The 26,291-nt window shown below is 48.6% G+C and overlaps 1 protein-coding gene across 1 annotated transcript in view; it reads left to right on the top strand.

Moving 5' to 3' along the window:
- ABCC3 (ATP binding cassette subfamily C member 3) overlaps positions 1-26,291 on the top strand; it is a 124,107-nt gene that overhangs the window by 38,155 nt on the left and 59,661 nt on the right. Inside the window, exons 2-6 of the mRNA XM_073606799.1 lie at positions 16,924-17,100; positions 23,238-23,363; positions 25,074-25,211; positions 25,430-25,552; positions 25,637-25,698. Coding sequence (XP_073462900.1) covers positions 16,924-17,100; positions 23,238-23,363; positions 25,074-25,211; positions 25,430-25,552; positions 25,637-25,698 — 626 coding nt within the window. The remainder of the gene's footprint in view (positions 1-16,923; positions 17,101-23,237; positions 23,364-25,073; positions 25,212-25,429; positions 25,553-25,636; positions 25,699-26,291) is intronic.

Here is a 26,291-nt window from a genome sequence, read left to right on the forward strand (position 1 = left end):
AGGGTTCCTTGGATAATGCCTCCAGAATGATTGAGAGATCCCAGACCGGGAATGACGGTTTCCTGGGGGGCCTCAGCTTTAGACAGGCCCTCTGAAACTGGATCACCAGAGGCTCTTGCGCCCATTTAACTCCTGTCAAGACGGACAGGGCCGATACCTGGACCTTCAGGGTGCTTGACCTAAGGCCTTTCTCTAGGCCTAATTGAAGGAATTCCAAGATCTGAGACACCGACGGGGAGGACGAGTCCCAACCTTGCTGTTGAGAGAAGGAGACAAATTTTTCCCAAACTCTTCTGTACGTGATGTTGGTGGTAGACCTTCTGGCCTGGAGTAAGGTATCCACTACCTTCTGGGAACAGCCCTGGTCTAGGTACCTAGCCCTTTCAATCTCCAGGCCATCAAGTGTAGCTTCCCCGGGTTCGGGTGAAAAAGATGCCCCTGGGAGAGTAGGTCTGTCGACAATGGGAGAGGCAGAGGATCTGCCGTGTTCAGCTGCTTGAGGGTAGTAAACCATGGCCTCCTCGGCCAGAAAGGGATTACTGCTACCACCACTGCTGTTGACTTCTTGAGCCTCAGGAGGAATCTCGCTATGAGAGGCGTCGGGGGGAAAATGTACCCCAGGTGAAAGTTCCAGGGGTGTTGGAGGCAGTCCGTCCCCTCTGCCGAAGGAAACGGTATCCTTGATAGAAATCTCTGGCATTTTTTGTTCTCCGGAGTTGCTGCTAGGTCTATCTCTGGAGAGCCCCAGGTCCGGGATATGAGAGCATAGGCTTGTGGACTCAGAGACCATTCGTTGTTGGAGGAGAAATTCCTGCTCAACGAGTCGGCCAAGGTGTTCTGGACTCCCGGAACATAAACCGCCCTTAGGTCCAGTAGATTCAGCTGTGCCCATTCCAGAACAGGACGGACCTCCTGCAACATGGACCTGCTTCTGGTGCCCCCCTGCCTGTTGATGTAGGCAACAGCTACCTTGTTGTCCATCCTCAGGAGGATGTGCTTCCCCCTCAAGTGAAAACTGAAGGCCAGGAGAGCCTGGAACGCTGCTCTCATCTCCAGAACATTCGACACTGTATCCTGTGTCCTGAAAGGCCAACGACCCTGAGCCGCAAGGTCCTGATAGTGAGCTCCCCATCCCTGTAGACTGGCATCTGAGGTCACGGTTTCTTGATAGGGAGTGATTATATGCCTGCATCTTCCCAAATTGTGAGGTCGTACCCACCACTTCAATGATTGCTTCACTTCCTGAGAGATGAAGATTGGTTGGGATATTGATGTGCCCTTCCACTGGCGCAGAAAGGAGATCTGGAGAGGCCTCGAATTCCATTGTGCCCATTGGACCATTGGAATGGTGGAAGCTAGGGAGCCCAGGACACTGAGACATGTCCTGGCCGGGAGCATTGTAGCAGAGATTGCCCTTTTCACCTTTTGAATTAGAGGAGGGATTTTTGCCCCCGGAAGTTCCATTGTATTCTCCCTCGTGTCCAGTTCGGCTCCCAGAAAGACCATTCTCTGTGTGGGATGGATGTTGCTCTTCTTCCAATTTTCAGCCACCCTAGGGACTGTAATGTGGAGACCAGGATTTCCCTGTGAAGGACGAGAGAGTCCTGGCTGTCTGAGAGAAGTAGGATGTCGTCCAGGTAGTGGTGGACCCTCAGCCCTCTTTCTCTCAGGTGGGCTATTACAGGTAATAGGACCTTTGTAAACGTCCTGGGTGCGGTAGAGATCCCGAACGGGAGGCTTCGGAATTGGAAGTGCCGATGGTTTAGGGTAAACCGGAGAAACTTTTGGAACTCGGTATGGATAGGGATATGTAAATATGCGTCCTGGAGGTCGATTGACAGCATCCAATCTCCCAAGTTTATTGCTTGGAGGATTGATTGAAGGCTTTCCATCTTGAATGTTTCTATCTGTATCGACCGGTTGAGGTTTTTTAGATCCAAGACTGGACGAAGGTCCCCTGATTTCTTTTTCACTAAGAAAAGTTGGGAATAGAAACCCTTGCCTCTTTGAGATAGCGGTACCTCCACTATTGCTTGTTTTTGGAGCAACTCCTGGATATACCGGACTAGGGATAGTCTTTTTTCTTGAGAAGGAGGAAGTCTGGTTGAGCAGAATTGGTCTCTTGGAGGACGACCTCTGAATGCCCACCTGTGTCCGAAACGAATGGTGGACACCGTCCATGGGTCCTTTATCATTCCCGCCCAGACCAACTTGAACTTTGTGAGTCTGGCACCCACTACCGCTGGTAGGGCGGGCGAACCTTCAAAAGGACTTCTGGTCATTGGAGGCAGGGGTTTTGGGCTTCTGAAATTTGAGGAAGGACGTCTGGGGGTTCTTCCAGCTCCTTCTGTATTCCTTCCCGGGTCTATAGGATTTAGCATCCCTGTACCTCTCCAGAAGATTACGTTTAGAGGGAGGTAGCCTTTGTTGCTTCGGCCTTCTGTCCGATGGTATGAGACCCGACTTTCCGCCTGTCACTTTAGAGATTGCGGTATCTAGCTTCGCCCCAAAGAGGTTCACCCCGTCATACGGAATCCTGCACCAGTTAGATTTCGAGGCGGGGTCAGCTGACCAAGGTTTAAGCCATAGCGCCCTTCTGGCCATTACGGAAGCTAACATGGACCTTGATGTGGATCTGATAGTATCTACGGAAGCTTCCGCCACAAAATCTCCCGCAATGCTAAGTTCCTGTAATGCTTTAGTGATCTGCTCTTGATCTGCGCCCTCAGTGACGAGTCTCGCTGTAGCTGAGGACCAGCTGGAGATAGCTTTCCCAACCGCCGCTAATGCCACCGCTGGCCTGCAGGCACCTCCTGCGAACAGGTAAGCTCTCTTAAGGTCTGTATCCACCTTCCTGTCAAGCACGTCTCTGAATGTTACTGCATCTTCAATGGGGAGCGTCACGTGCCTGGCTAGACGCATCAGAGATGCATCCACTACTGGAGGAGAAAGTAAGGGGGATACCTTGGGTTCCTTGAGTGGGTACAATTTGGTAAGCCTGTTGGACAGACTAAACTTCTTTTCTGGATTCTGCCACTCCTCTAATCAGCTCATCTAATTCGTCGATGAATGGGAAAGCCTCCGGGACTCTCTTGAGGTTTGGGAAATACTTCCTCTGTTTTGGCTGTATCTCCTCAAGCTCCTCCCAGTTAATCGCTTCCTTAACCGATCTGATGAACGGTTCTATGAGCGCAAAATCAAAGCCAGCTGATGCTTCCAGCTCCTCATCATCCGACGGGAATTCTTGATCCCTTGATGCACTGGGAATGGTGGGTGAGGCGCTATGGGCTGTAAGCTCTACATCAGGAGTTGAGACCTGGGGAGTAGAGACTCCAGTGGGTTCTATGGAATCCGGCTCTTTCTCCCTGGTGGCTTCAACCATGCACTTGCGGCAGGCTAGTTTGTCTGGGAGGGCCGTGGCCCCGCATACCCAGCAAGCGTTCCCGGCTGGGCGGGAAGGGTGCGCAGAGGATTGGTGTCCTCGTGCAGGGGATCTTCTGTGGTAGGAACGGCTATGTCTTGAATGGGATCGACTCCGTCTACGACTCCCCTTGTGGCCTGAGCGACTTCTTCCGCGTGAGCGGCTGCGTCTATGGCCAGAGCGGCTTCTCCTGTGCGAAGATTCTCTTCGTCCTGACTTAGACGATCTTGCGGACCTGACAGGGCTGACCAATTAGGTAGCGTTAATACGGTCCTGCTCTCTTTTTTCAATCTTCTCTACTTACCACTGGAATCCCCCCCCCTTACCTATTAGGCTGGTGGTGATCTGCTGGGGCAGCGGCCTCCATAGGAGAGGAAGGTGAGCACCTGAGAAGGGTATAGGAAGGTAAGAGCATGCAAACAGGCCCCAAAAAGACAGTGCATAAGTATTAGGCACTTACCCAGAGGGGGGATACTTTAGGGATGCAGCAAGTCAAAATACAGCAGTCAGAAGTCTTCCAGGAAGCAAGGAGAGCTCAAAAATGACAAACAGGGCTTTTAAAATTGCCGCCATGGCCGCCGAGGTCACGACCCGCTCGCGCATGCGCAGTAGCGGCGAGAGGCGCCCGGTGCCATCTTGGAAATTGGCAAAATCGAAAGGACGCCCTGAGGGTGCGCACTGCGCATGCGCGGAAGCGCCGAGACGCCCGGGAAGCCTGAAGGGAGGCACAGAGGGACCACAGAGCCCAGCAAAGGAGGAGGAAAAACGAAAATAAAGCAAAGTGACATGGAGACCGCTGCACAACAACTAAGCCTTTTTAAGGCTTATACTGGAGCCGCAACATACCCCCGAGATCACCAGAGCGGGGTTCCTTCCATCTAGCTCGTTTAGAGGCTGTACAGGTAAGGACTTCCACCCAGGAGAGGCTAGAACCTGGCTGGGGCGAATTCGGTAAGGGGGTGCTTCTGATATGTTCAGTCCTTCAGGTGAGGAAAAATAAGAGAATACTGGGCAGGGGCCATCTCTACAACTTATAGCTATGTAGTCCTATCAGGTTGTGGGGGCGGAGTCACAACCCAAAGTGTATGCTGCCATGATGCGACAGGAAATATAATTTATAGTAGAAAGTAATATAACAATATTTTTTCTGCTGTTGGCCTTCTATGTTCCGATTTTTTTAAATATGAAGCTCAGCTCTATAACATGGGGAGGTGACCTCAAACTAAGAGGAGGGAGGTTTAAAAGTAACATCAGAAAGTTTTATTTTACTAAAAAAAGTAGATGATTCTTTGACAGACTTCCGGCAGAGGTGGGGAGTCAGCCAACGGTAAATTAATATAAAAAAATGAATCGACCATTTGGTCTTTTTCTCCCACCAGATCTGTTTCCATATAAAATGATGTGTTATATATAAAGCCCCATACACACTATCAGATTTTCTGCTGATTTTTGTCTTCAGATTTACCAAAACCATGTAGTGCAAGGGCCTGCCTGATTGCATACAAATTGAAACTCCTAAGGTTTGACCTCATATTATATGGTTTTGGTAAATCTGAATGAAAAAATCAGCAGAAAATCTGATAATGTGTATGGGGCCTAATATGATACAAAATAACCGTGATATATAATATTATATCATATTACAGTATATCTTTAATATAGAAGAGTAAAGGCACATTCGACTACTTGTTTTTTTTCTTCTGTCCTGTTATTTATCTATGCAATATAATAAAACATATTATATAATATAACAGTATAATATAATATGACTTTTGTAATCCGACCAGCTATCCGTAACATTATTGTAGCCACAGGGAGGTCTCCACTTCCAAATGCATGCATTTTCATGGATTCGCTTGAACAAACTGCGGCCTCTTAACATAACTTTCCAGTGGAAACTGAAGGAGGCGGCTGTGATCTGCACTGCGCAGCCTGGCCAGGTGTACACACTCAATGCTTCAGATTCTGCCAAGTTGTTTAAAGTTGGGAGAGACTCCAATAGGAAAAATGTTTGTTTTTTGCAGTTCAGTAATTCGGACTGTTATGGTGTTTGCAGATTTGTGAAAAGGCGCATTCCATCTGCTATATAGATATTCACTCTGATTGGATCTAAGCTGACCCCCAACCAGTGGCAACCCGTCCATATGGGGCGCGCGGGCGCCACCCCCCCCATCCATGCATCTGGCCCCCTAATCTACATGCAGGACGCCAGCTGCATGGATTCCAATGGGGGGGGGTGTTTTTTTTTTTTTTTTTTTTTTTTGAAGCACATGATTAGAGCATCAAAAAATACAAATCTGCTCTCCAAAAATACTATTCTTTCCTCCACACTGCCAAGCAGACCTATTTTACAACTCCTATTAACACCTTCTCATCCAGTCCCTGTAAACTCTTATCTACCTTCAACTCTCTACTTCATCCTCCACCCACTGACTCACTCACTACCCAGGAGATTGTATCAATCTTGTTTTTGAAGTGATTAACAATCGGTGATGAAATCTCCACTCTACAAGTATCTCCCCCAGTTAAGACCCCATATCAACAGGTACAATTGACACTCCCCTTATTCAAATCTGCTACTACAGACAAAGTTGCTAAACTCCTTTCTAAAACCCACCTAACCACCTGTCCTCTGGACCCTATGCCCTCTCAAATACTACGGTCGCCCTCTGACTCTATCCTACACTCTCTAACCCATATCTTCAATCTCTCCCTCACCTCTGGCATCTTTCCAATTGCCCTAAAGCATGCATTGGTCACCCCCATACCTAAAAAGCCATCCTTGGACCCTACCAATCGTAACAACCTATGCCCTATCTCCCCTTTTCCTCTAAACTCCTTGAACACCTGGTTTACAACCGAGTGACCACCTCATTAAGAATAACCTTCTTGATCCCCTTCAATCTGGATTTCGCCCTCAACACTCCACAGAAACTGGTCTTTTAAAACTCACAAATGACCTACTAACTGCAAAAACCAAGGGACACTATTCTGTACTTCTACTTCTGAACCTTTCCACTGCCTTTGACACGGTTGACCACCCCCTCCTCCTCAAAAAACTTTACTCCCTCGGTCTCCGTGACTGTGCTCTTCAGTGGCTCTCATCCTACCTATCCCAACGCACCTTCAGTGTCACTTACAATTCTACTTCCTCCACTCCTCTTCCCTTCTCTGTCAGGGTCTCCCAAGGTTCTGTTCTTGGACCTCTTTATTTTCAAGCTACATCTCTTCCCTGGGTCAGCTGATAGCCTCTCAGGGCTTTCAAAATCATCTCTATGCTGAGGACACCCAAATCTATCTCTCCACCCCTCAACTCACCCCATCAGTCTCCTCACACATCACTAACTTACTAACAGACATATCTGTATGGATGTCACACCACTTCCTTAAACTCAACTTGTCCAAAACCAAGCTTATAATATTTCCTCCCCCACGTGCCTCTTCCCCTGACATATCTGTCAAGAGCAATGGCACAACCATCCACCCATCCCGACATGTCAGCGTGCTAGGTGTTATCCTGGACTCTGAACTCTCCTTTCATCCCCACATCCAATCACTTTCCAAAGCTTGCTGCCTCAACCTCCGCAACATCTCTAAACTACGTCCCTTTCTAACCAATGGAACCACAAAGCTCCTGATTCACTCCCTGGTTATCTCTCGCCTTGACTACTGCAACTCCCTCCTCATTGGCTTACCTTTAATTAGGCTTTCCCCAAATGAAAAACCAATTGAGTCCACACAAAAAAGATTCCACAGTGTGAAAGGGGGTGATTCCAATGGGGTGATGTATTCCAAGTCACTTCCACCGTCACCAAGGAGATTGGGGTATCTTGAATCGAAAGAACCCACTCAGTATGTGGGGACTCTTACCGGAACTGGTGGACCCCCTAAAGGGCAAGGTCATATACGCCAGCAGACTTAGCCCTCTGTAGGGTCTATAGGTCCTCCTTGTCCCTGGAGCTCTCCGGCAGTGGCTGGAAGTCCTCCACAGTATCCAACTTGAAAATAAGAATTCACGTCTAAAGGGCGGACTGTGACATAAGTTACCAGCGCGGAAAGATAAAAAGACTCCAATGGTGTAGTAATGTTTAAAAAAGGGGTAGCCTTTATTACTAAAAAACGAACGGGTACAGCCGCAACGATCATAAGAACAGCCGGGAAAAATTGTAAAAAAGACACCCGTACTTCCGGGGTCACGTGGGGCATAATGACGTCGGCGCGAAGCTCCGCCCGACATGTTTCATCATATGTGACGTCTTCCTGGTGCAACTTATATACAACAAGGGTGCTCTAGAGCAGGGGTCTCCAAACTTTTCAAGCAAAGGGCCAGTCTACTGTCATTCAGACTTTAGGAGGGCCGGATTGTGGCCATCGGGGGTAGAAAATGTTCCGGGCCCAGCACCAGTGAAAATAAATATGGCCTCAGGGCTGGTGGTCAGTAGGAGGAATAGTGACCCATTATTGGTATCAATGGGGAAGGAATACTGCCCCATTGTTGGTATCAGTGGGAGGAATAGTTTCCCATTGCTGGTGTCAGTGGGAGGAATAGTGTCCCATTGCTGGTGTCAGTGGGAGGAATAGTGCCCCAAGGGCCGGATAAAGGCTAGCAAAGGGCCGCATCTGGCCCTTGGGTCACAGTTTGGAGACCACTGCTCTAAAGGTTAAAGAGAAAGCTGCTCGAAGCTTGCCAAAAGCTTGCTGAAACTTTCATTTGCTGCTCTTATGCAAGCTGAAGCCCGTGTGAAACTGGCCTTTATAGAGCGAGAAGGCCAGATAAAGGGTGGACATACAAATAGATTTGCTGATTTTTGATAACAGCCAGGGGCGATTAATGAATATGGAGGCTGCTGGGTGTGTGTGCGATTCAGCTGGATGAACGTTGTCCTGACCTGACCTGCAGTGACACCTGCTGCCCCCTGCTGGACGCTCTGCAGATAGCGGTGACACCGAACCCCAAAATTATATAACACAGTATTCATTCTTCAATTGTGAATAGTTCCCGCACAGGTAAGATCTGTAGTCACCCGTGTCGCAGTATCAGATATAATATTGTGTCTTCATTCCGGCACCTATTTATACATCTTTAGATTATTTTTTTTTATTGCATTCGTAGCTACGTGCAAAAAGAAATCTGATTTGAGTCAGCGCATGATTTCCCCCAGAGCGTTAGAGTTAAACTGTAACAAAACATTTATCAGTATTAAATATTAAACGATTGTTGCTACAGCAACAAAAATCGCAGCGAGATGAATATCTGGGGTGGCTAATCTACAGGATGGGGATGACACGCGTTCTCCTCGCTTACAGGACGCCTTCATGGTTGTATAAATATTTTACAAAGCTGTTTATTCGGTGTGATTTGTTATCGTACATTAGACATGGGAAGAACATCAGACGTGGAGCTGATTCATATAACCAGTCCAACGGCCAATCAGATAACAGCCATCATTTATGGGAAAGGAACTGTTTGCAGACAATGTGTAATGCCGGTCGGTCCACCCTCATCCGTCCAGCTACAAAGAGCCCATCCTTCTCCAGACCATGTGCAAAATTGTGGATGACCACACGCCGATAAAATCAAATTCTTTATTGTAGTATCCATAATATCTAATGCAATACCATAGGAGAAGTGAGAGCACTAATGCTGATCATAATTAGGCGCTTTATAGTGTGAAATGCGTTAGATGTCTGCACTCCGGCTGTATTGCATTTGATATTATGGATATACACCGTGTGTAGACCACTAACGCATTTCACGCTATAAAGTGCTTAATTATCAGCATTAGCGGTCTCACTTCTCCTGTTGTATTGCATTTGATTTTATGAATTATCCACAATAAAGAAGTTGTCATCCACGATTTTTCATGTACTCTCTGTCTGTTGGACCATTTACTGTGTTTACAAGTCTTCACGATAAAAAAGAAAAAAAGCTGTCTTCGACTTTGTGACTTTACTTAGGCTGAGATCATAGTCTCCTTTTAGTCTTGGTCTCCTCTCCCCCAGTCACCTGACAGCTGAATGTAAAAAAAAACAAAACAATTGCTGGCAATAAAAAAATGTAATAAAAAAAAAAAAACAGAGGAGTTCCCCCCAAAATCTATACAGGTCCTTATCCAAGCATGCAGCCTGGCAGGCCAGGAAAGATGGGGGGGCGCAAACGAGCCCCCCCCCCCGAACCATACCAGGTCACATGCCCTTACCACGGGGGGTGCTTTGGGGCAGGGAGGGTTCATTCCCCTCCACCACCCCAAAAGCACCTTGTCCCAAGGTTGACAAGAACGAGAGCCTCTTCCCCACAACCCTGGCCTGGTGGTTGTGGGGTCACGGGGGTGATTTATTGGAATCTGGGAGCATCCTTTAACAAGGGGGCCCACAGATCCTGCCCCTTCCCCCTTCTGTGAATGAGTAGGAGTACATTGTACCCCTACTCATTCACCAAAAATGTGGCAAAAAGTAAATAAAAACACATACAAAACAAGTCCTTTTGTTTTTTTTGTTTTTTTTTTCATTCTTTGGGTTGACGTTCATCATGATTGATGATGGATCTAGGGGGCATTGTTTGTCTTTTTTTTTTTTTTTTTTTTATAATAAATGTCTCCCAGATCCATCGTCGATCATAATGAACGCCAACCCAAAGAATGAAAAAAGAAAAAAAAGTCTGCACCCGACGTGGTTTGACAGCTCCACCACCTCCAGACGCTAAATAAACTAAGGGGCGTGGCCACCCGGTGATGTCACTGAGTGGCCCCACCCCTTGTGACATCAATGACCCATCTTTTGGGGGGGCAGAGCCCTTCTGCCCTAATGCACCCCCAGGGGCGGACTGACCATTGAGCCACTCGGGCACTGCCCGAGGGCCCTGGGCCACTAGGGGGCCCCATCAGGGTTGCCAGCCTCAGTAAAACCAGGGACAGTATGTATAAATCTGTGTTTTTTTTACATCTGTCTGTGTATACTGTGTGTACATGTATGTGTATACTGTGTGATTGTATACTGTGTATGTGTATACTGTGTGGCCCCATAATCTCTGATTGCCTGGGGGTCCCATAATCTCCTATTGCCCGGGGGCCCCATGAGTTATCAGTCCGCCCCTGTGCACCCCCCATGTTAAGGGGATTGGGCTTGCTAAGGTTCAGGTGGGGGGGGCTTTAGCTCCCTCCCCCTTCCTGAATGCTTGGATTTTGGAGGGACCCCACACTTTTTTTTTTTTTTTTCTTTTTATGTTGGCGTGGCGTTCTCCTTAAAATCCATACCAGACCCAAAGGGCCTGGTATGGATTGGTGGAGGGAACTCCACGCTGTATTTTTCATAATTCTTTTTATTGCCAGCAATTTATTTTTACCCCCGCTGGCAGCTGATGACTCAACCTTTGTTAAGGACGCCCGGCTGGCTTTCTGGCCCGCTTTTTAACAACTAGCTGTTTACTGGATGTTAAGGCCGCCGGTGGCACCGCTCCTTAATGCCAACGTAGCTTTACACACTGTGCTAAACGCCGGCAGAAAACGCTAAAACATTAGCATTTTTAAGGTAATTTTAGCTTTCTATTGTGCTTTGTTGCAATAACTTCCACTGTTCTTAAATTAAGACTGCTGATAAGATAATCTTATCTCCCTCACTTCCTCTTTTTCCTTATCACATACAGTACTAGAACCAGAACTCATAACTGATCATCTGTGTTGGTTGTACATTATATAAATTATAAACCACTTAAAGACCACAATACGTATATACATTGCGGCTTTGAGGTGGTTTACCGGGGTTATGGCTGTCAGCCATAACCTCGGAATTATTTTTTTTATTCAGCCAGAGATTCTCTTTCTCATAAAAGGTTCTCCTCCTACCTTTCTCAGCGCACTTTCAGTGTCACATATAACACCATCTCCTCCGCTCCTCTTCCCCCTTCTGTTGGGGTACCCCAAGGCTCCGTCCTTGGGCCACTCCTATACCTCTTAGCTGGGCCAGTTGATAACCTCCCATGGCTTCCAATACCAACTCTACGCCGACAACACCCAAATCTATCTCTGCACCCCCTCGATCTCCTCACGGATCACAAATGTACTGAATGACATGTCAGTATGGATGTCGCGCCACTTTCTCAAACTCAATCTTTCTAAAACAGAGCTTGTAATGTTTCCTCCTCCCCGATCCCCTTCCCGTGACTTTACCATTAAGATCAACGGCACAACCATTGGTCCCTCTGCTCGTACCAGGGGGCTGGGTGTAATCCTAGACCAGTGATGGCAAACCTTGGCACCCAGATGTTTTGGAACTACATTTCCCATGATGCTCCTGCACTTTGCAGTGTAGTGGAGCATCATGGGAAATGTAGTTCCAAAACATCTGGGGTGCCAAGGTTCGCCATCACTGTCCTAGACTCTGACTTCTCCTTCAGCCTCCACATCCAATCACTGGCTAAATCTTGCCGCCTTAACCTCCGCAACATCTCCAGAATTCGCCTCTTCCTGACTAACGACACCACACGACAACTTGTTTACTCCTTAGTTATTTCCCACCTCGACTACTGCAACTCTTTCCTTATTGGCCTACCCTTCCACAGGCTATCCCACCTTCAGTCTATTAGGAGCACTGCTGCTAGACGCATACACCTCACTAATTGATCCCTGACTGCTGCCCCTCTCTGCCAATCCCTTCACTGGCTTCCCCTACCCCACCGTATAAAATTCAAAATACTAACCACAAAATACAAGGCCATCCACAACGTGGCCCCCAGCTACATCACCAACCTCATCTGCAGATATCGCACAAATCGCCCCCTCCACTCCTCCCAGGACCTCCTGCTCTCTAGCTCCTCTAGTTACCTCTTCCAATGCTCACCTCCAGGACTTCTCAAGAGCCTCTCCCATCCTCTGGAACTCTCTGCCCTGATATGTCCAGTCAGCTCCTACCCTGTCCGCCTTTAGGAGATCCCTGAAGACTCATTTATTCAGGGAAGCCTATCCCACACCCACCTAAGAACTGTATCGCAGCCACCCCCATCAGACCATCCCTCACAGCTATTACCTTTCGTATCACCTCCCCACTCCCTTTAGAATGTAAGCTCCACGAGCAGGGTCTTCATACACGTCCTAAGCGCAGACCTTCCTAATTAATTCATCCACGAGCAGGGCCCTCCTGTCCCTTCTGTATTGAACTGTACTGTTATTTGTGCTGTCCCCCCTCTACATTGTAAAGCGCTGCACAAACTGTTGGCGCTATATAAATCCTGTATTATAATAATAATACTAATAATAATAATAAAAGCAATCTGAGCGTCTGATCAGCCACTGGATCACTTTTAGAAGCAGCGGGAGGGGTCGTATCCCCCTCCCACCGCTCGCCGGTGTTTCTCAAGCTTAACGTTCTTACCGGCGAGCACAGGAAACAATCTTCTGGTTGGCACAACTGGTAACAGAGGTGAGGAGAGACCGGATCATCTCTCCCCGCCTCTATGATCTAGGAGGACCGGAGCAATGTCATGCGTCCCTTCCAGTCTAGGGCGGACGTAAACAATTTTTTTTGTTTTTTTAAAAGATCAGTTTTTTTTTTTTCCTTTTTTATTTATTTATTTTTTTTTGGATCTTTTGCTTTCAAAGGCAGAGGAGTGATTTGGGGTCTTATAGACCCCTGATCTTTCCATACAGAGGACCTGTCATCCCTTATTTTTATTACAATGGATGTAATAGGAAGAAAAGTGGTAAAGAAATTATTTTTTTAAGGGACAGTGTAAAAATAAAATAAATAAGACAAAAAAATTAAAATTAAAGCTCCCCCATCCCACCATGCTCGCGTGCAGAAGCGAACGCGTACGTAAGTCGCGCACACATATGTAAACGGTATTCGTACCACACAAGCGAGGTATTGCCGCAAACGTTATAGCGAGAGAAATAATTCTAGCACTAGACCTCCTCTGTAACCCTAAACAGGTAACCTGTAAAAAAAAAAAATGAAAGCGTCACTTATGGGACAGGGGAAATTAGACTATCTCGGTACAGTATAAGAAAGTGAGTTCAAATGGATAGACAGGTATAAAGAAGGTTCACTGATATAAAATTTATTAGTACAAAATGAATGACACAAACTGGTCAAATACAGGTTAAAAGCATGGTAACAATCCATGTATATCACCAAAATAATAATCCCCAAAGAGGGGAGATCACAGTGGGATAGTTGATCACGGTTTGCATCTCTACTAGTTTCGTGGACTGATGCCGCTTCGTCAGGAGAATATCTGTAATTTGATTGACAAGTAATCAATGCCAATATAATAGACTATAATGATAACAACATTTGATACCAAAAAGTCAGTGACAATAAAGATATAGGGGGAAAAAGAGCAGAGCTGCTTACCCAAAACCTGGCGTGTACAGGACATGAGACGTCACCAAGAGGGTCCCCCGCGGCGACTAGGGGGGATCAGTGAAACACTGGAAAAAACAATCGATATACGCTTATTGGGATTTTTTTTTTTTTACCAAAAATATGTAGCAGAATACATATTGCCCTAAATTGATGAAGAAATCAGATTTTTTTTACATTTTTTTTTATTGGATGTGTTTTATAGCAGAAAGTAAGAAATATTGTTTAGTTTTTTTAAAAATTGTCTGTTTTTTTTGTTTATAGCGCAAAAAATAAAAACCGTAGAGGGGATCAAATACCACCAAAAGAAAGCCCTATTTGTGGGGCAAAAGGGACATCAATTTTTTGGGGTACAGCGTCGCACGACCGCGCAATTGTCAGTTAAAGTAACGCAGTGCAAAATCGCAAAAAATGGCCTGGTCATGAAGGGGGTGAAACCTTCCGGAGGTCAAGTGCTTAATGCGCTTCCATTAATTCCAGTCTAAATGGTGTTTTTTTTTTTTTTTTTTCCCTCTGGTTGGCGTTTCCCTTTAACCTCTGGCACCACGACAACTGGCACTGTCCTCTGAGCAGATATTAATAAACCACCGCGGAGTATTGTTCTTATGCAAATGTTCTCTTTTTATCAGTAATCTGCAGTCTTCTATGTACTTCTCCTTCTGGGTTTATTGCGATGTGCGGTCACATTTGCTCATCCGTTTTCTTTGGATTTGGATATGCAAAATATTCTCATTGGAATATGATGAGCGGAGCCGACCATTGCGCAGATCGATGAGACTGTCTGAGGTTTTCTGTAGAAGCCGTACACATCCCACTTCCCCAAAACTCCTGCCAGAAATTTACAATTTAAAATTTTTTTTATCTGGAATTGGGTTACATAATCCAAAAATGGAGACCGAGATATAAAATACAGCCCTATAATCCACTGTCGTCACACTGCAACACCCTCCTGTCCCTCCGACAGCCATAGAGGCCCATCTACAGGAAAGACAGACTCAGCAAGTCAGATGGAGCAAGATCTCCTACTGCTATGACTTGCTTCTGAGTTGCTGTTGGCATTGACCTTAATGGACCTACAAACATAGGCATGCACAGGGGGTGTGCCTGGGCACACCATAATCACTACGTGCGGTGCCGATTCCCCCTACTGCCTCACCCGTGTTGCCACCCCCAACGCCGCAGTGCTGCTGGCTTTCCTCCCTCCATGTTTCAGGATGGAGTGGGGGAAGGGTCTAGTAAATATGCCATTTACCAGTGGCTTCCTTTTCTAAATGAACATGGTAAACACACTTGCTCACTGTCTATATTCATAACTGAAGCATAGTAAACTGTGTTTTACTGTGCTTCAGTTTGTAAATGGACAGGAAGCCGCTCAGCACAGAGCACTTCCCATTCATTCCCTGTCCAGTGCAGCTGAGGCTGCAGAGAAAGGCGTGTCCTAGATTGTAAGCTCTAAGGAGCAGGGCCCTCCGGTTCCTCCTGTATTGAATTGTATTGTAACTGTAGTGTCTGCCCTCATGTTGTAAAACGCTGCGCAAACGGCTTGCGCTATATAAATCCTGTATAATAATAATAATATTAATAACTCGTTTTTGAGCTTTGGGGTGTACACCTTAATGCAATAGGCTGCGCACACCTATGGAGATAAAAAAATTATTTTCTTTGTCCTAATCTTCTGTCCTGAAATACTCTGCACTGCTGGAGGACTCTGCTCCTTCCTCTATAACTCTCCTCTCTCCTCTACCCAACTCTCCTCTCCTGAAATACTCTGCTCTGTTAAAGGACTCTGCTTCTTCCTCTATAACTCTCCTCTCCTGAAATACTCTGCACTGCTGGAGGACTCTGCTTCTTCCTCTATAACTCTCCTCTCCTGAAATACTCTGCTCTGCTGGAGGACTCTGCTCCTTCCTTTATAACTCTCTTCTCCTTAAAGTGGAGGGCCTTTGTTGCTAGGCTGTCTTCCTAATCTGCCTCTTCCTATTCCGCGGCGTGTTCTGCTCCTCGGTGAGCGGCCCCGTTGCCTTCTGGGAACTGTGTGTGTTCCCAGAAAACCACGGGGCCATTCACAGAGCGCTGCGCCGCAGGAAACTGGCAGTGAAGCCGCAAGGCTCCACTGCCTGTTTCCCTTACCTAGGATGGCGGTGCCGGGACCCGAGAGCCGAGGGACGGGTCGGCCTCGGGCGGCCGACATCGCGGGCACCCAGGACAGGTAAGTCTACTTATTTAAAGTCAGCAGCTACAGTGTTTGTAGCTGCTGACTTTAAAATTTTTTTTTAGCTGGCCGGAATCCCGCTTTAAATACTCTGCTCTGCTAAAGGACTCTGATTCTTCATCTCTAACTCTCCTCTCCTAAAATACTCTACTCTGCTGGAGGACTCTGCTCCTTCCTCTATAACTCTCCTCTCCTGAAATACTCTGCACTGCTGGATGACTGTGCTCCTTCCTCTATAACTCTCCTCTCCTGAAATACTCTGCACTGCTGGATGACTCTGCTCCTTCCCCTATAACTCTCCTCTCCTAAAATACTCCTGGTCCTGGTCCAGCATATGGTGTATTGATCTTCATACCGGCGTCTGATTTGGCGCGGTGTTCTCAGACTCAGGTCATTGATTAATAGCAGAGTTGGTCTGTTTTACATTATATAACAATTGGCGCATTCATCCTCCGGCGGGTTAAATGCTTCATTTACTTTAAGGAGGACGGAGAGCAGTAATTTGAGATCCGTCAGATTCCTCATTAATGGGATATTGTGTCACCCAGCGCTGACATCTCAGTACAGTGGAATTTGGAGGGCTCTTCAGGACTCCAGAACAGAGATTTCAATGACATTTATGCAGAAATAGTTCCTGGAAGTCATTTGAACTGGAAATATAGGTGGGGGGAGGGGAGATATGTTTTCAGCTGACTTCTCCAGCAGTCCCATGGCTGTCACTGTGATCAGCTAACATAAAACAGGATACGCCTGTGTCCTAGATCTCCCTTCCAGGCACCAATAGAACCATCCCCACCATTACATTTGGAAACAAAGTTTGGGATTATTTTACTAATAAAAACTTTAGAAAAAGTAATTTTAGTTATGAATGAATCTCACATTGAACGACATTTCAAGTTTATAAAACGTATAAATTTCTTGTGTTTCATTTCAGGATGCCAACCTGACACTTTATACAGACTCCCCGGATCTGACGCCATGCTTCCAGAACACCATCATCGCCTGGATCCCCTGCATCTACCTCTGGGCTGTGCTCCCTTTTTATATTATTTATTTAAGATATAATAGAAGAGGATATATTGTGCTGTCTGTGCTCTGCAAGGTCAAAACGGTGAGATATCTCCCCCTCCATGTACCCCAATTCTCAGCCCTCATCCCCATCTTCCTCCATCACTCTCCTTCTGCCCCCCCCTCTCTTCTCCCTTTTCTCTCTCTCTCCGCCTCCCCTTTTCCTTTCACCCCCCCCCCCCCCTCTTTCTCTTCTCCTTCTCCCCCTTCACCTTTTCCCCCTTCTCTCTCCTCCCCCTTTCTCTTCCTCTCTTGCATTCTCCCCCCCCCCCCCCCATCCCACCTCTCTCTCTCTCTCTCTCTCTCTCTCTCTCTCTCTCTCTCTCTCTCTCTCTCTCTCCCCCCCCCCTCTCTTCTGCCCTCCCCTTCTCCTTTTACTCCTCTTTCTCTTGTCCCCCTTCTCTCTCTTTTGACACCCCCCCCACTCACCTTCTCTCTCACCCCCACTCACCTTTTCTCTCTCTCCCATTCTCCTCTCTCTCCCCCCCACCAACCTCCCCCTCTGTCTCTACCCCCACTCACCTTCTCTCTCTCCCCCCACCCTTATTCTCTCTCTCTCCCTTCCTTTCTCTACCTCTCTCCCCTACTCCTTTCACTCCTATTTTTCTCTCTCTCCCCCACCCACCTTCTCTATTTCACTCCCCTCACTTACCCCCTCTATTTCACTCCCCTCGCCTACCCTCCTCTCTCTCTCTCTCTCTCTCTCTCTCTCTCTCTCTCTCTCCCCCTCTCTTCTCTCCCCCTCTCTTCTCTCCCCCTCTCTTCTCTCCCCCTCTCTTCTCTCCCCCCTCTCTCTCTCTCTCTCTCTCTCTCTCTCTCTCTCTCTCTCTCTCTCCCCCCCCCCCCTCCCTCTCTTCTCTCTCTCTCTCTCTTCTCTCTCCTCGCTCGCTCTCTCTCGCTCTCTCTCGCTCTCTCTCGCTCTCTCTCGCTCTCTCTCGCTCTCTCACCTTTTCTCACCTCGCTCTCCCTCGCTCTCCCTCGCTCTCGCTCTCCCTCGCTCTCCCTCCCTCGCTCTCCCTCCCTCGCTCTCCCTCCCTCGCTCTCCCTCCCTCGCTCTCCCTCCCTCGCTCTCCCTCCCTCGCTCTCCCTCCCTCGCTCTCCCTCCCTCGCTCTCCCTCCCTCGCTCTCCCTCTCTCGCTCCCTCGCTCTCCCTCTCTCGCTCTCCCTCGCTCTCCCTCTCTCGCTCCCTCGCTCTCCCTCGCTCTCCCTCCCTCGCTCTCCCTCGCTCTCCCTCCCTCGCTCTCCCTCTCTCGCTCTCCCTCCCTCGCGCTCCCTCTCTCGCTCTCCCTCGCTCTCCCTCCCTCGCTCTCCCTCTCTCGCTCTCCCTCGCTCTCCCTCCCTCGCTCTCCCTCCCTCGCTCTCCCTCTCTCGCTCTCCCTCTCTCGCTCTCCCTCTCTCGCTCTCCCTCTCTCGCTCTCCCTCTCTCGCTCTCCCTCCCTCGCCCTCCCTCGCTCTCCCTCCCTCGCCCTCCCTCGCTCTCCCTCCCTCGCCCTCCCTCGCTCTCCCTCTCTCGCTCTCCCTCGCTCTCCCTCTCTCGCTCTCCCTCCCTCGCTCTCCCTCTCTCGCTCTCCCTCCCTCGCGCTCCCTCTCTCGCTCTCCCTCGCTCTCCCTCCCTCGCTCTCCCTCTCTCGCTCTCCCTCGCTCTCCCTCCCTCGCTCTCCCTCCCTCGCTCTCCCTCTCTCGCTCTCCCTCTCTCGCTCTCCCTCTCTCGCTCTCCCTCTCTCGCTCTCCCTCTCTCGCTCTCCCTCCCTCGCCCTCCCTCGCTCTCCCTCCCTCGCCCTCCCTCGCTCTCCCTCCCTCGCCCTCCCTCGCTCTCCCTCTCTCGCTCTCCCTCGCTCTCCCTCTCTCGCTCTCCCTCTCTCGCTCTCCCTCGCTCTCCCTCGCTCTCCCTCTCTCGCTCTCCCTCTCTCGCTCTCCCTCGCTCGCTCTCCCTCGCTCGCTCTCCCTCCCTCGCTCTCCCTCGCTCTCCCTCCCTCGCTCTCCCTCCCTCGCTCTCCCTCCCTCGCTCTCCCTCCCTCGCTCTCCCTCGCTCTCCCTCTCTCGCTCTCCCTCGCTCTCCCTCCCTCGCTCTCCCTCCCTCGCTCTCCCTCTCTCGCTCTCCCTCCCTCGCTCTCCCTCTCTCGCTCTCCCTCTCTCGCTCTCCCTCTCTCGCTCTCCCTCTCTCGCTCTCCCTCTCTCGCTCTCCCTCCCTCGCTCTCCCTCCCTCGCTCTCCCTCGCTCTCCCTCCCTCGCTCTCCCTCGCTCTCCCTCCCTCGCTCTCCCTCGCTCTCCCTCCCTCGCTCTCCCTCCCTCGCTCTCCCTCGCTCTCCCTCCCTCGCTCTCCCTCGCTCTCCCTCCCTCGCTCTCCCTCGCTCTCCCTCCCTCGCTCTCCCTCGCTCTCCCTCTCTCGCTCTCCCTCGCTCTCCCTCGCTCTCCCTCGCTCTCCCTCGCTCTCCCTCCCTCGCTCTCCCTCCCTCGCTCTCCCTCCCTCGCTCTCCCTCCCTCGCTCTCCCTCCCTCGCTCTCCCTCCCTCGCTCTCCCTCCCTCGCTCTCCCTCTCTCGCTCTCCCTCTCTCGCTCTCCCTCTCTCGCTCTCCCTCTCTCGCTCTCCCTCGCTCGCTCTCCCTCTCTCGCTCTCCCTCTCTCGCTCTCCCTCCCTCACTCTCCCTCCCTCCCTCGCTCTCCCTCGCTCTCCCTCTCTCGCTCTCCCTCGCTCTCCCTCTCTCGCTCTCCCTCGCTCTCCCTCGCTCTCCCTCTCTCGCTCTCCCTCGCTCTCCCTCTCTCGCTCTCCCTCGCTCTCCCTCCCTCGCTCTCCCTCCCTCGCTCTCCCTCTCTCGCTCTCCCTCGCTCTCCCTCGCTCTCCCTCTCTCGCTCTCCCTCTCTCGCTCTCCCTCTCTCGCTCTCCCTCCCTCGCTCTCCCTCCCTCGCCCTCCCTCGCTCTCCCTCCCTCGCCCTCCCTCGCTCGCTCTCCCTCCCTCGCCCTCCCTCGCTCTCCCTCGCCCTCCCTCGCTCTCCCTCCTTCGCTCTCCCTCTCTCGCTCTCCCTCCCTCGCTCTCCCTCTCTCGCTCTCCCTCCCTCGCTCTCCCTCTCTCGCTCTCCCTCCCTCGCTCTCCCTCTCTCGCTCTCCCTCCCTCGCTCTCCCTCTCTCGCTCTCCCTCCCTCGCTCTCCCTCTCTCGCTCTCCCTCTCTCGCTCTCCCTCCCTCGCTCTCCCTCCCTCGCTCTCCCTCCCTCGCTCTCCCTCTCTCGCTCTCCCTCTCTCGCTCTCCCTCCCTCGCTCTCCCTCCCTCGCTCTCCCTCCCTCGCTCTCCCTCCCTCGCTCTCGCTCTCCCTCGCTCTCGCTCTCTCGCTCTCGCTCTCTCGCTCTCTCTCGCTCTCCCTCTCTCGCTTTCTCTCGCTCTCCCTCTCTCGCTCTCTCTCGCTCTCCCTCTCTCGCTTTCTCTCGCTCTCCCTCTCTCACTCTCTCTCGCTCTCTCTGCTCTCTCCTCCTCCTCCTTCTCTCTCTCTCTCTCCCCCAACCTTCTCCCCTCTTCTCTGTCTCTACCACCCTCTCTCTCTCTTTCTTTCTCTCGCTCTCTCTCCTCCCCACCCATCCTGTCTTTTTCTCTCTCTGTCAGATGAAATGTATTGTATATGAGAGCGGTTTTATCTGCTAAAGGATTTGTTTTGTTTTACATAGTAGGTGATGTTGAAAAAATGACACACCAGTTCCAACCTGTGTGTGTTCTCTTATGTCATTATTACATTGTATATCCCTGTAGCAAAGTCCCGGGCCCCTTGAGGCCTAATGGTAACCTCCAGAGTCAGGGACAGCCGACATCCTTCTGTGTAGAGTGGGTTACAAGGCATTATGGGTGTAAGGCAAGATGAACAGGTGGGTGCCAGACACTTTTTGAATGCAAAGAGATTTATTGTCTCTTATATGTGCAAAATAATTTTGCGCTGCTCACAAAAGAGATAGAAAGCCGCTAACACAACCAACTAAGTATATATGAAAAACAGCAAAAACGTGTAGCGCTAAACAATAATGAGTAGGTGTATTGTATTAAACAGAACTGTGGGAGAGAGGGTTAGGGCCAGGACACCCTTAGATAGATGCAAAGATAATTGGCAGACTCCAAGACTTCTATAGGCAGACAGCTATACAGGTGAAGGCCTCCAGCCAGACACCACTTCTGTATAGGTAGAACCGCTGTCTCCTATGGCATCAACCTTGTAGCGGTTACTAACGGCAATTGAAGTCAACTGTTTGCAACATGAACAGTCCTTCGCTTATCCCAACATCACTCACTGTGGATCTTCATGAGCTCCCAGTCTCTCTCACTAGACTTCAGATCCAATGGCCACTGGATCTCCTGAGCTCTTCCACTGTTAGCACTCAATATCTTCCTCAAGCTTCACCCCCGCTTTCCTGCTGGGTCCCAGGCTTGGCACTCACGGATACTCTTCAAGCGTCACCCCCACTAACACACTAGGTCCCTGGCTTGGCACTCACTAGTGCTCCGCAAGCGTCATCTCTGCTGTCCCGGTGAAGAAGTTTTCCCTCTTCTTCACCATCCCCGGCTGGCAAGAAGTCTGCTCTGGTACTTGCCTTGGCTTACTCACAGTGGTCTCCGGTAGCAAAGTGGATGGTCCCTTAGTGGCGACAGGTTCCCCTCCACCTCCGACCACAACTGGTTCCCTGGTCGGTGGAACCGTTACTTCTGGTTGGACAACAAGCCCCGCAGTCTCAACCCTATGCTACCTATCCGCCAGATGTCCCCGGGATAGGCCTTAGGTTTCTGGCCTAGCAGCACGGGGCAATACAACACACGTCCACCCAGACAGCTGTCCAGGTGGCACAGAACCCCAATCACCTGACTCCACCCAAATAAATAGGCTCTCCCAGAAGGCCAAGGGACCCAATAAAATCCCTGCCCATTGGCTGAGACACCCCATTCATTCCTAATCTGTCCTTGCTATGCCCTTGTCTTATCTAATGTTACCAGCTACAACGCCACCTAGTGACAGAAGAGAGCAGCAACTCCAGAATTAGGGTGAAATCAATTGATCTCCTAACAATTGGCCAAGGCAACTATCACCTGGCAACTAAATTTGATAGCAACCCTGCCTAAACATCAGGGTGCTACATCCCTGTATGTTGTGGTCGTTCAGGTGCCTATCAAATCGTTTTTTTTTAAATCTCAAGACGATGTTTTTTTGTCATCAAGTCTTTAGATTTGTACAGCTCAACCACACAACTCAGTTAAGAAGATGACATAATTTTCTCTATTACAGTTAAAAGAACAGCCCCACCCCCAGCCTTTGATTGGACAGTAGAGGAGCAGCAACAGGGCAAAGAGGACTTCTCTCTGCTCTCTCCTACTGTCTTCTTGTTTCTTGTCAGTACAATTTCCAGTCTGTGGCCCTTTGAGGTTATTTCTCTTCACTTCCTGTCTTCTAGATGAAACATTAGGGTCGGCCATAGACGGTTTCAATCTAGGCCGGTTCCCCACGAACCGGCAGAGATTCAAACCATGTATGGGCAGGCTGAATGTACCAAGTTGATTGATCGATCAATTTAGGTGCAATCAGCCTGCCGGATTTACCGTGCTTGCCATTATCGGTAGTGGCTGCTATAGCCACTAGCAATAATCACTGTCTTCTCCCAGGGGGCAGAGGGAGCTGTTCCCAATGCAGAAGACAGTAATACAATGTCTCGGCAGGAGGGATTCCCCTGTCATCACTGTCTGTGTTGATGGGGGAATTGTGCAAACTTATTTTCTTGCAACCTGTGTTTGCAGGAAGAAATTCGCACTCTATGGCCTGCCTAAGTGAAAGCAAATCTCTATAAAGTGATAGGAATTTCCCTCTTAGAGAAAGGTGTCACCAAAGCGGGTGTCCCCATTAAAAGTTTTCCCCTCACCCCTTGTTTTGGTGACAACGATATGGATTAGCCATCATTTTTTGTCTCAGTGATGATGATCTGTCTGTAGCCCAACTTTAATTGTCATCCTCCCCTGCACACCAGTTGAGATTTAAAATAGGCTGCCAGTGGGAGGTATTCCTACAAGGGGAGTTCCTGCAGCATCAATCATTTTGTTCTTGAAGATCACAATGGTCTTTATACAAAAGTTCTAACAGTCTCATATTTCAGGCAGTGAAGAGGTGGTTGGAATATTTTGGAAACATGTAATAAAATATTTATTGGTTTGTGTATTTCAGCTGATTGGCGTTTTGCTTTGGTGCGTGTGCTGGGCGGACCTGTTCTACTCCTTCCATAAACTTGTACAGGAGGAGGCTCCGCCTCCCGTCTTCTTTGTTACACCTCTAATCGTCGGAATCACAATGGTTTGTATAAATCACTATAAGAGATCTAATATGCAGCTTATATCTGGGGAGCCGTGATGTCACTCCTATATACTATAACTTATATCTGGAGAGTGGTGATGTCACTCCTGTAGAATATAACTTATATCTGGAGAGCGGTGATGTCACTCCTGTATAATATAACTTATATATACTATATCACTGTGTTCAGTACCTATAACTTTATGCAATATTTAAAGTGATTGTAAACGATCACCTTGTAAAACAACTCCTTCAGTTTAACCACTTCAGCCCTGGAAGGATTTACCCCCCTTCCTGACCAGAGCACTTTTTGCAATTTGGCACTGCGCTTTAACTGACAATTGCGCATTCGTGCAATGCTGTACCCAAACAAAATTGACATCCTTTTTTTCCCCACAAATAGAGCTTTCTTTTGGTGGTATTTGATCACCTCTGCGGTTTTTATTTTTTGCGCTATAAACAAAAAAAGAGCGTCAATTTCGAAAAAAAAACGCATTATTTTTTACTTTTTGCTATAATAAATATCCCCCAAAAATATATAAAATATTTTTTTTCCTCAGTTTAGGCCGATATGTATTCTTCTACATATTTTTGGTAAAAAAAAAATCGCAATAAGCGTATATTAATTGGTTTGCGCAAAAGTTATAGCGTCTACAAAATAGGGGATAGATTTATAGCATTTTTACTATTATTTTATTTTCTATACTAGTAATGGTGGCAATCTGCGATTTTTTTTTTTTTTTTTTTTTTTTTTTTTTTTTTTTTTTTATCGTGACTGCGACATTATGGCGGACACATCGGACAATTTTGACACATTTTTGGGACCATTGGCATTAATACAGCGATCAATGCTAAAAAAAATTGCACTAATTACTGTAAAGATGTCACTGGCAGTGAAGGGGTTAACTCTAGGGGGCGATCAAGGGGTTAACTGTGTTCCCTGGGAGGTGTTTCTAACTGAAGGGGGAGGGGACTGACTGGAGGAAGTGACGGATCGTGGTTCCTAGCTAATAGGAACACACGATCTGTCACTCCTGTCAGAACAGGGAAGTGTGTGTTTACACACACTCCTACCTGTTCTGTCTCTCCTGCTCACGATTGCTTGTGGCTGAAGGTCATTGCGACCGTCGGTCACGAGCAGCGGGCGTGCGCCTCCGGATGTGCGCACGCGCCTGCTATCCCGACCCCGCGAGCCGACGTAAAGCTACGACGGCTCCCGCAGGGGAGCCGACCTGCCGCAGTTTAACTGGGGCGGGTGGTTGAGTAGCGGTTAAAATAGAAATGAAAGGCAAAACGTTTAGATTTTTAAAAAAAACATTATAAATACATTTTTTCCCATTTTTATAAGTGATCACATTCCCTCTGTTCTCAGCTGCTTAAGAGCTGGGGGGAGGAGAAACAGCAGCACACCAAGCTGAAGTGAGCTTACCAGTGAATGGCTGTGCTTGGGGGGTGGGAACGTGTCAGGACAAGTCTTATCATTGGAGGAGAGTACACGGAGTTCCCAGCATAGCTAGAGAACTGACCAGTTTGTAATAGGAAAGCAGGAGGGACTGGCAGGAACACCAGGGATTTCACACAAAGGAATTAATACAAAGAGAACAGGATACTTTCTCATACAAGTACATGGTACAGCAGGCACATATCAGGAATATGAAGTGTTGGGGTAACAAACGCTTTAACTCTTGGTCCTCATTTATTTTCCCTCAGATTGCAGCGACGATTCTTATCCATTATGAGAGGCTGAAAGGCGTCCAATCTTCCGGCATTCTCATCATTTTCTGGTTTTTGGCCACACTTTGCGCCATTGTTCCCTTCCGGTCGAAGGTCATGTCCTCCGTAAATCAGGTAATTGGATCTCAAGGCATTGGATGGGGTTTTATCCAATCAGGACTGTCTTTCAGTACTCAGTCCGGCAGTGACTGCTTTTTTTTTTTCTGGTACCCTTGACAAATATCAGCATTTAACCCCCCAGGGAGACCCGCTGGAACGATATTTTTTTTTTCCATTCACCCGGAGTTCCGCTTTAAATAACATTTTCTCCCCCCGTTTTGTTTCGTCTTCAGGCCGTGTCGGACCGATTCCGCTTCACCACCTTCTTTATTTATTTCACCCTTCTGGTGTTGGCGCTCATCCTGTCTTGTTTTAAGGAGGCTCGCCCCTTCTTCTCCCCCGTCTCCTCCGACTGTGTGAGTACTCTGTCTTTAATGGAAACATTTAAATATTACATCAACAACTAAACTGAACAGTTCTTCTCCACCATCCTTCCGCAGAATCCTTGTCCAGAGTCTGATGCCGGCTTCCTCTCAAGATTGACATTTTGGTGGTTCACAAAGTAAGTGAAACATGAATGTAACAAAATATCTAAAGAAGAACTCTGTATAATGTGTTTCTTTGCTCTTCTTCCAGTGTATGAGATACACTGTATTAGCAAAAGTATTGGGACGCCTGCCTTTACACTCACATGGACTTTAATGGCATCCCAGTCTTAGTCCGTAGGGTTCAATATAACAGCTTCAACTCTTCTGGGAAAGCCGTCCACAAGGTTTAGGAGGGTGTCTATGGGAATGTTTGACAGTTCTTCCAGAAGAGCATTTGTGAGATTAGGAACTGATGTTGGATGAGAAGGCCTGGCTCACAGTCTCCGCTCTAATTCATTCCAAAGGTGTTCTGTCAGGTTGAGGTCAGGCCAGTCAAGTTTCTCCACCCCAAGCTCGCTCATCCATGTCTTTATTGACCTGGTGTGCAGTCATGTTGGAACAGGAAGGGGCCATCCCCAAACTGTTCCCACAAAGCATGAAAGGGAGCATGAAATTGTCCAAAATGTCTTGGTATGCTGACGCCTTAAGAGTTCCCTTCACTGGAACTAAGGGGCCAAGCCAAACCCCTGAAACCCAACCCCACACCATAATCCCCCCTCCACCAAAT

Source organism: Aquarana catesbeiana, linkage group LG12 (genome assembly GCF_042186555.1).
Source record: "Aquarana catesbeiana isolate 2022-GZ linkage group LG12, ASM4218655v1, whole genome shotgun sequence".
NCBI lineage: Eukaryota > Metazoa > Chordata > Amphibia > Anura > Ranidae > Aquarana > Aquarana catesbeiana.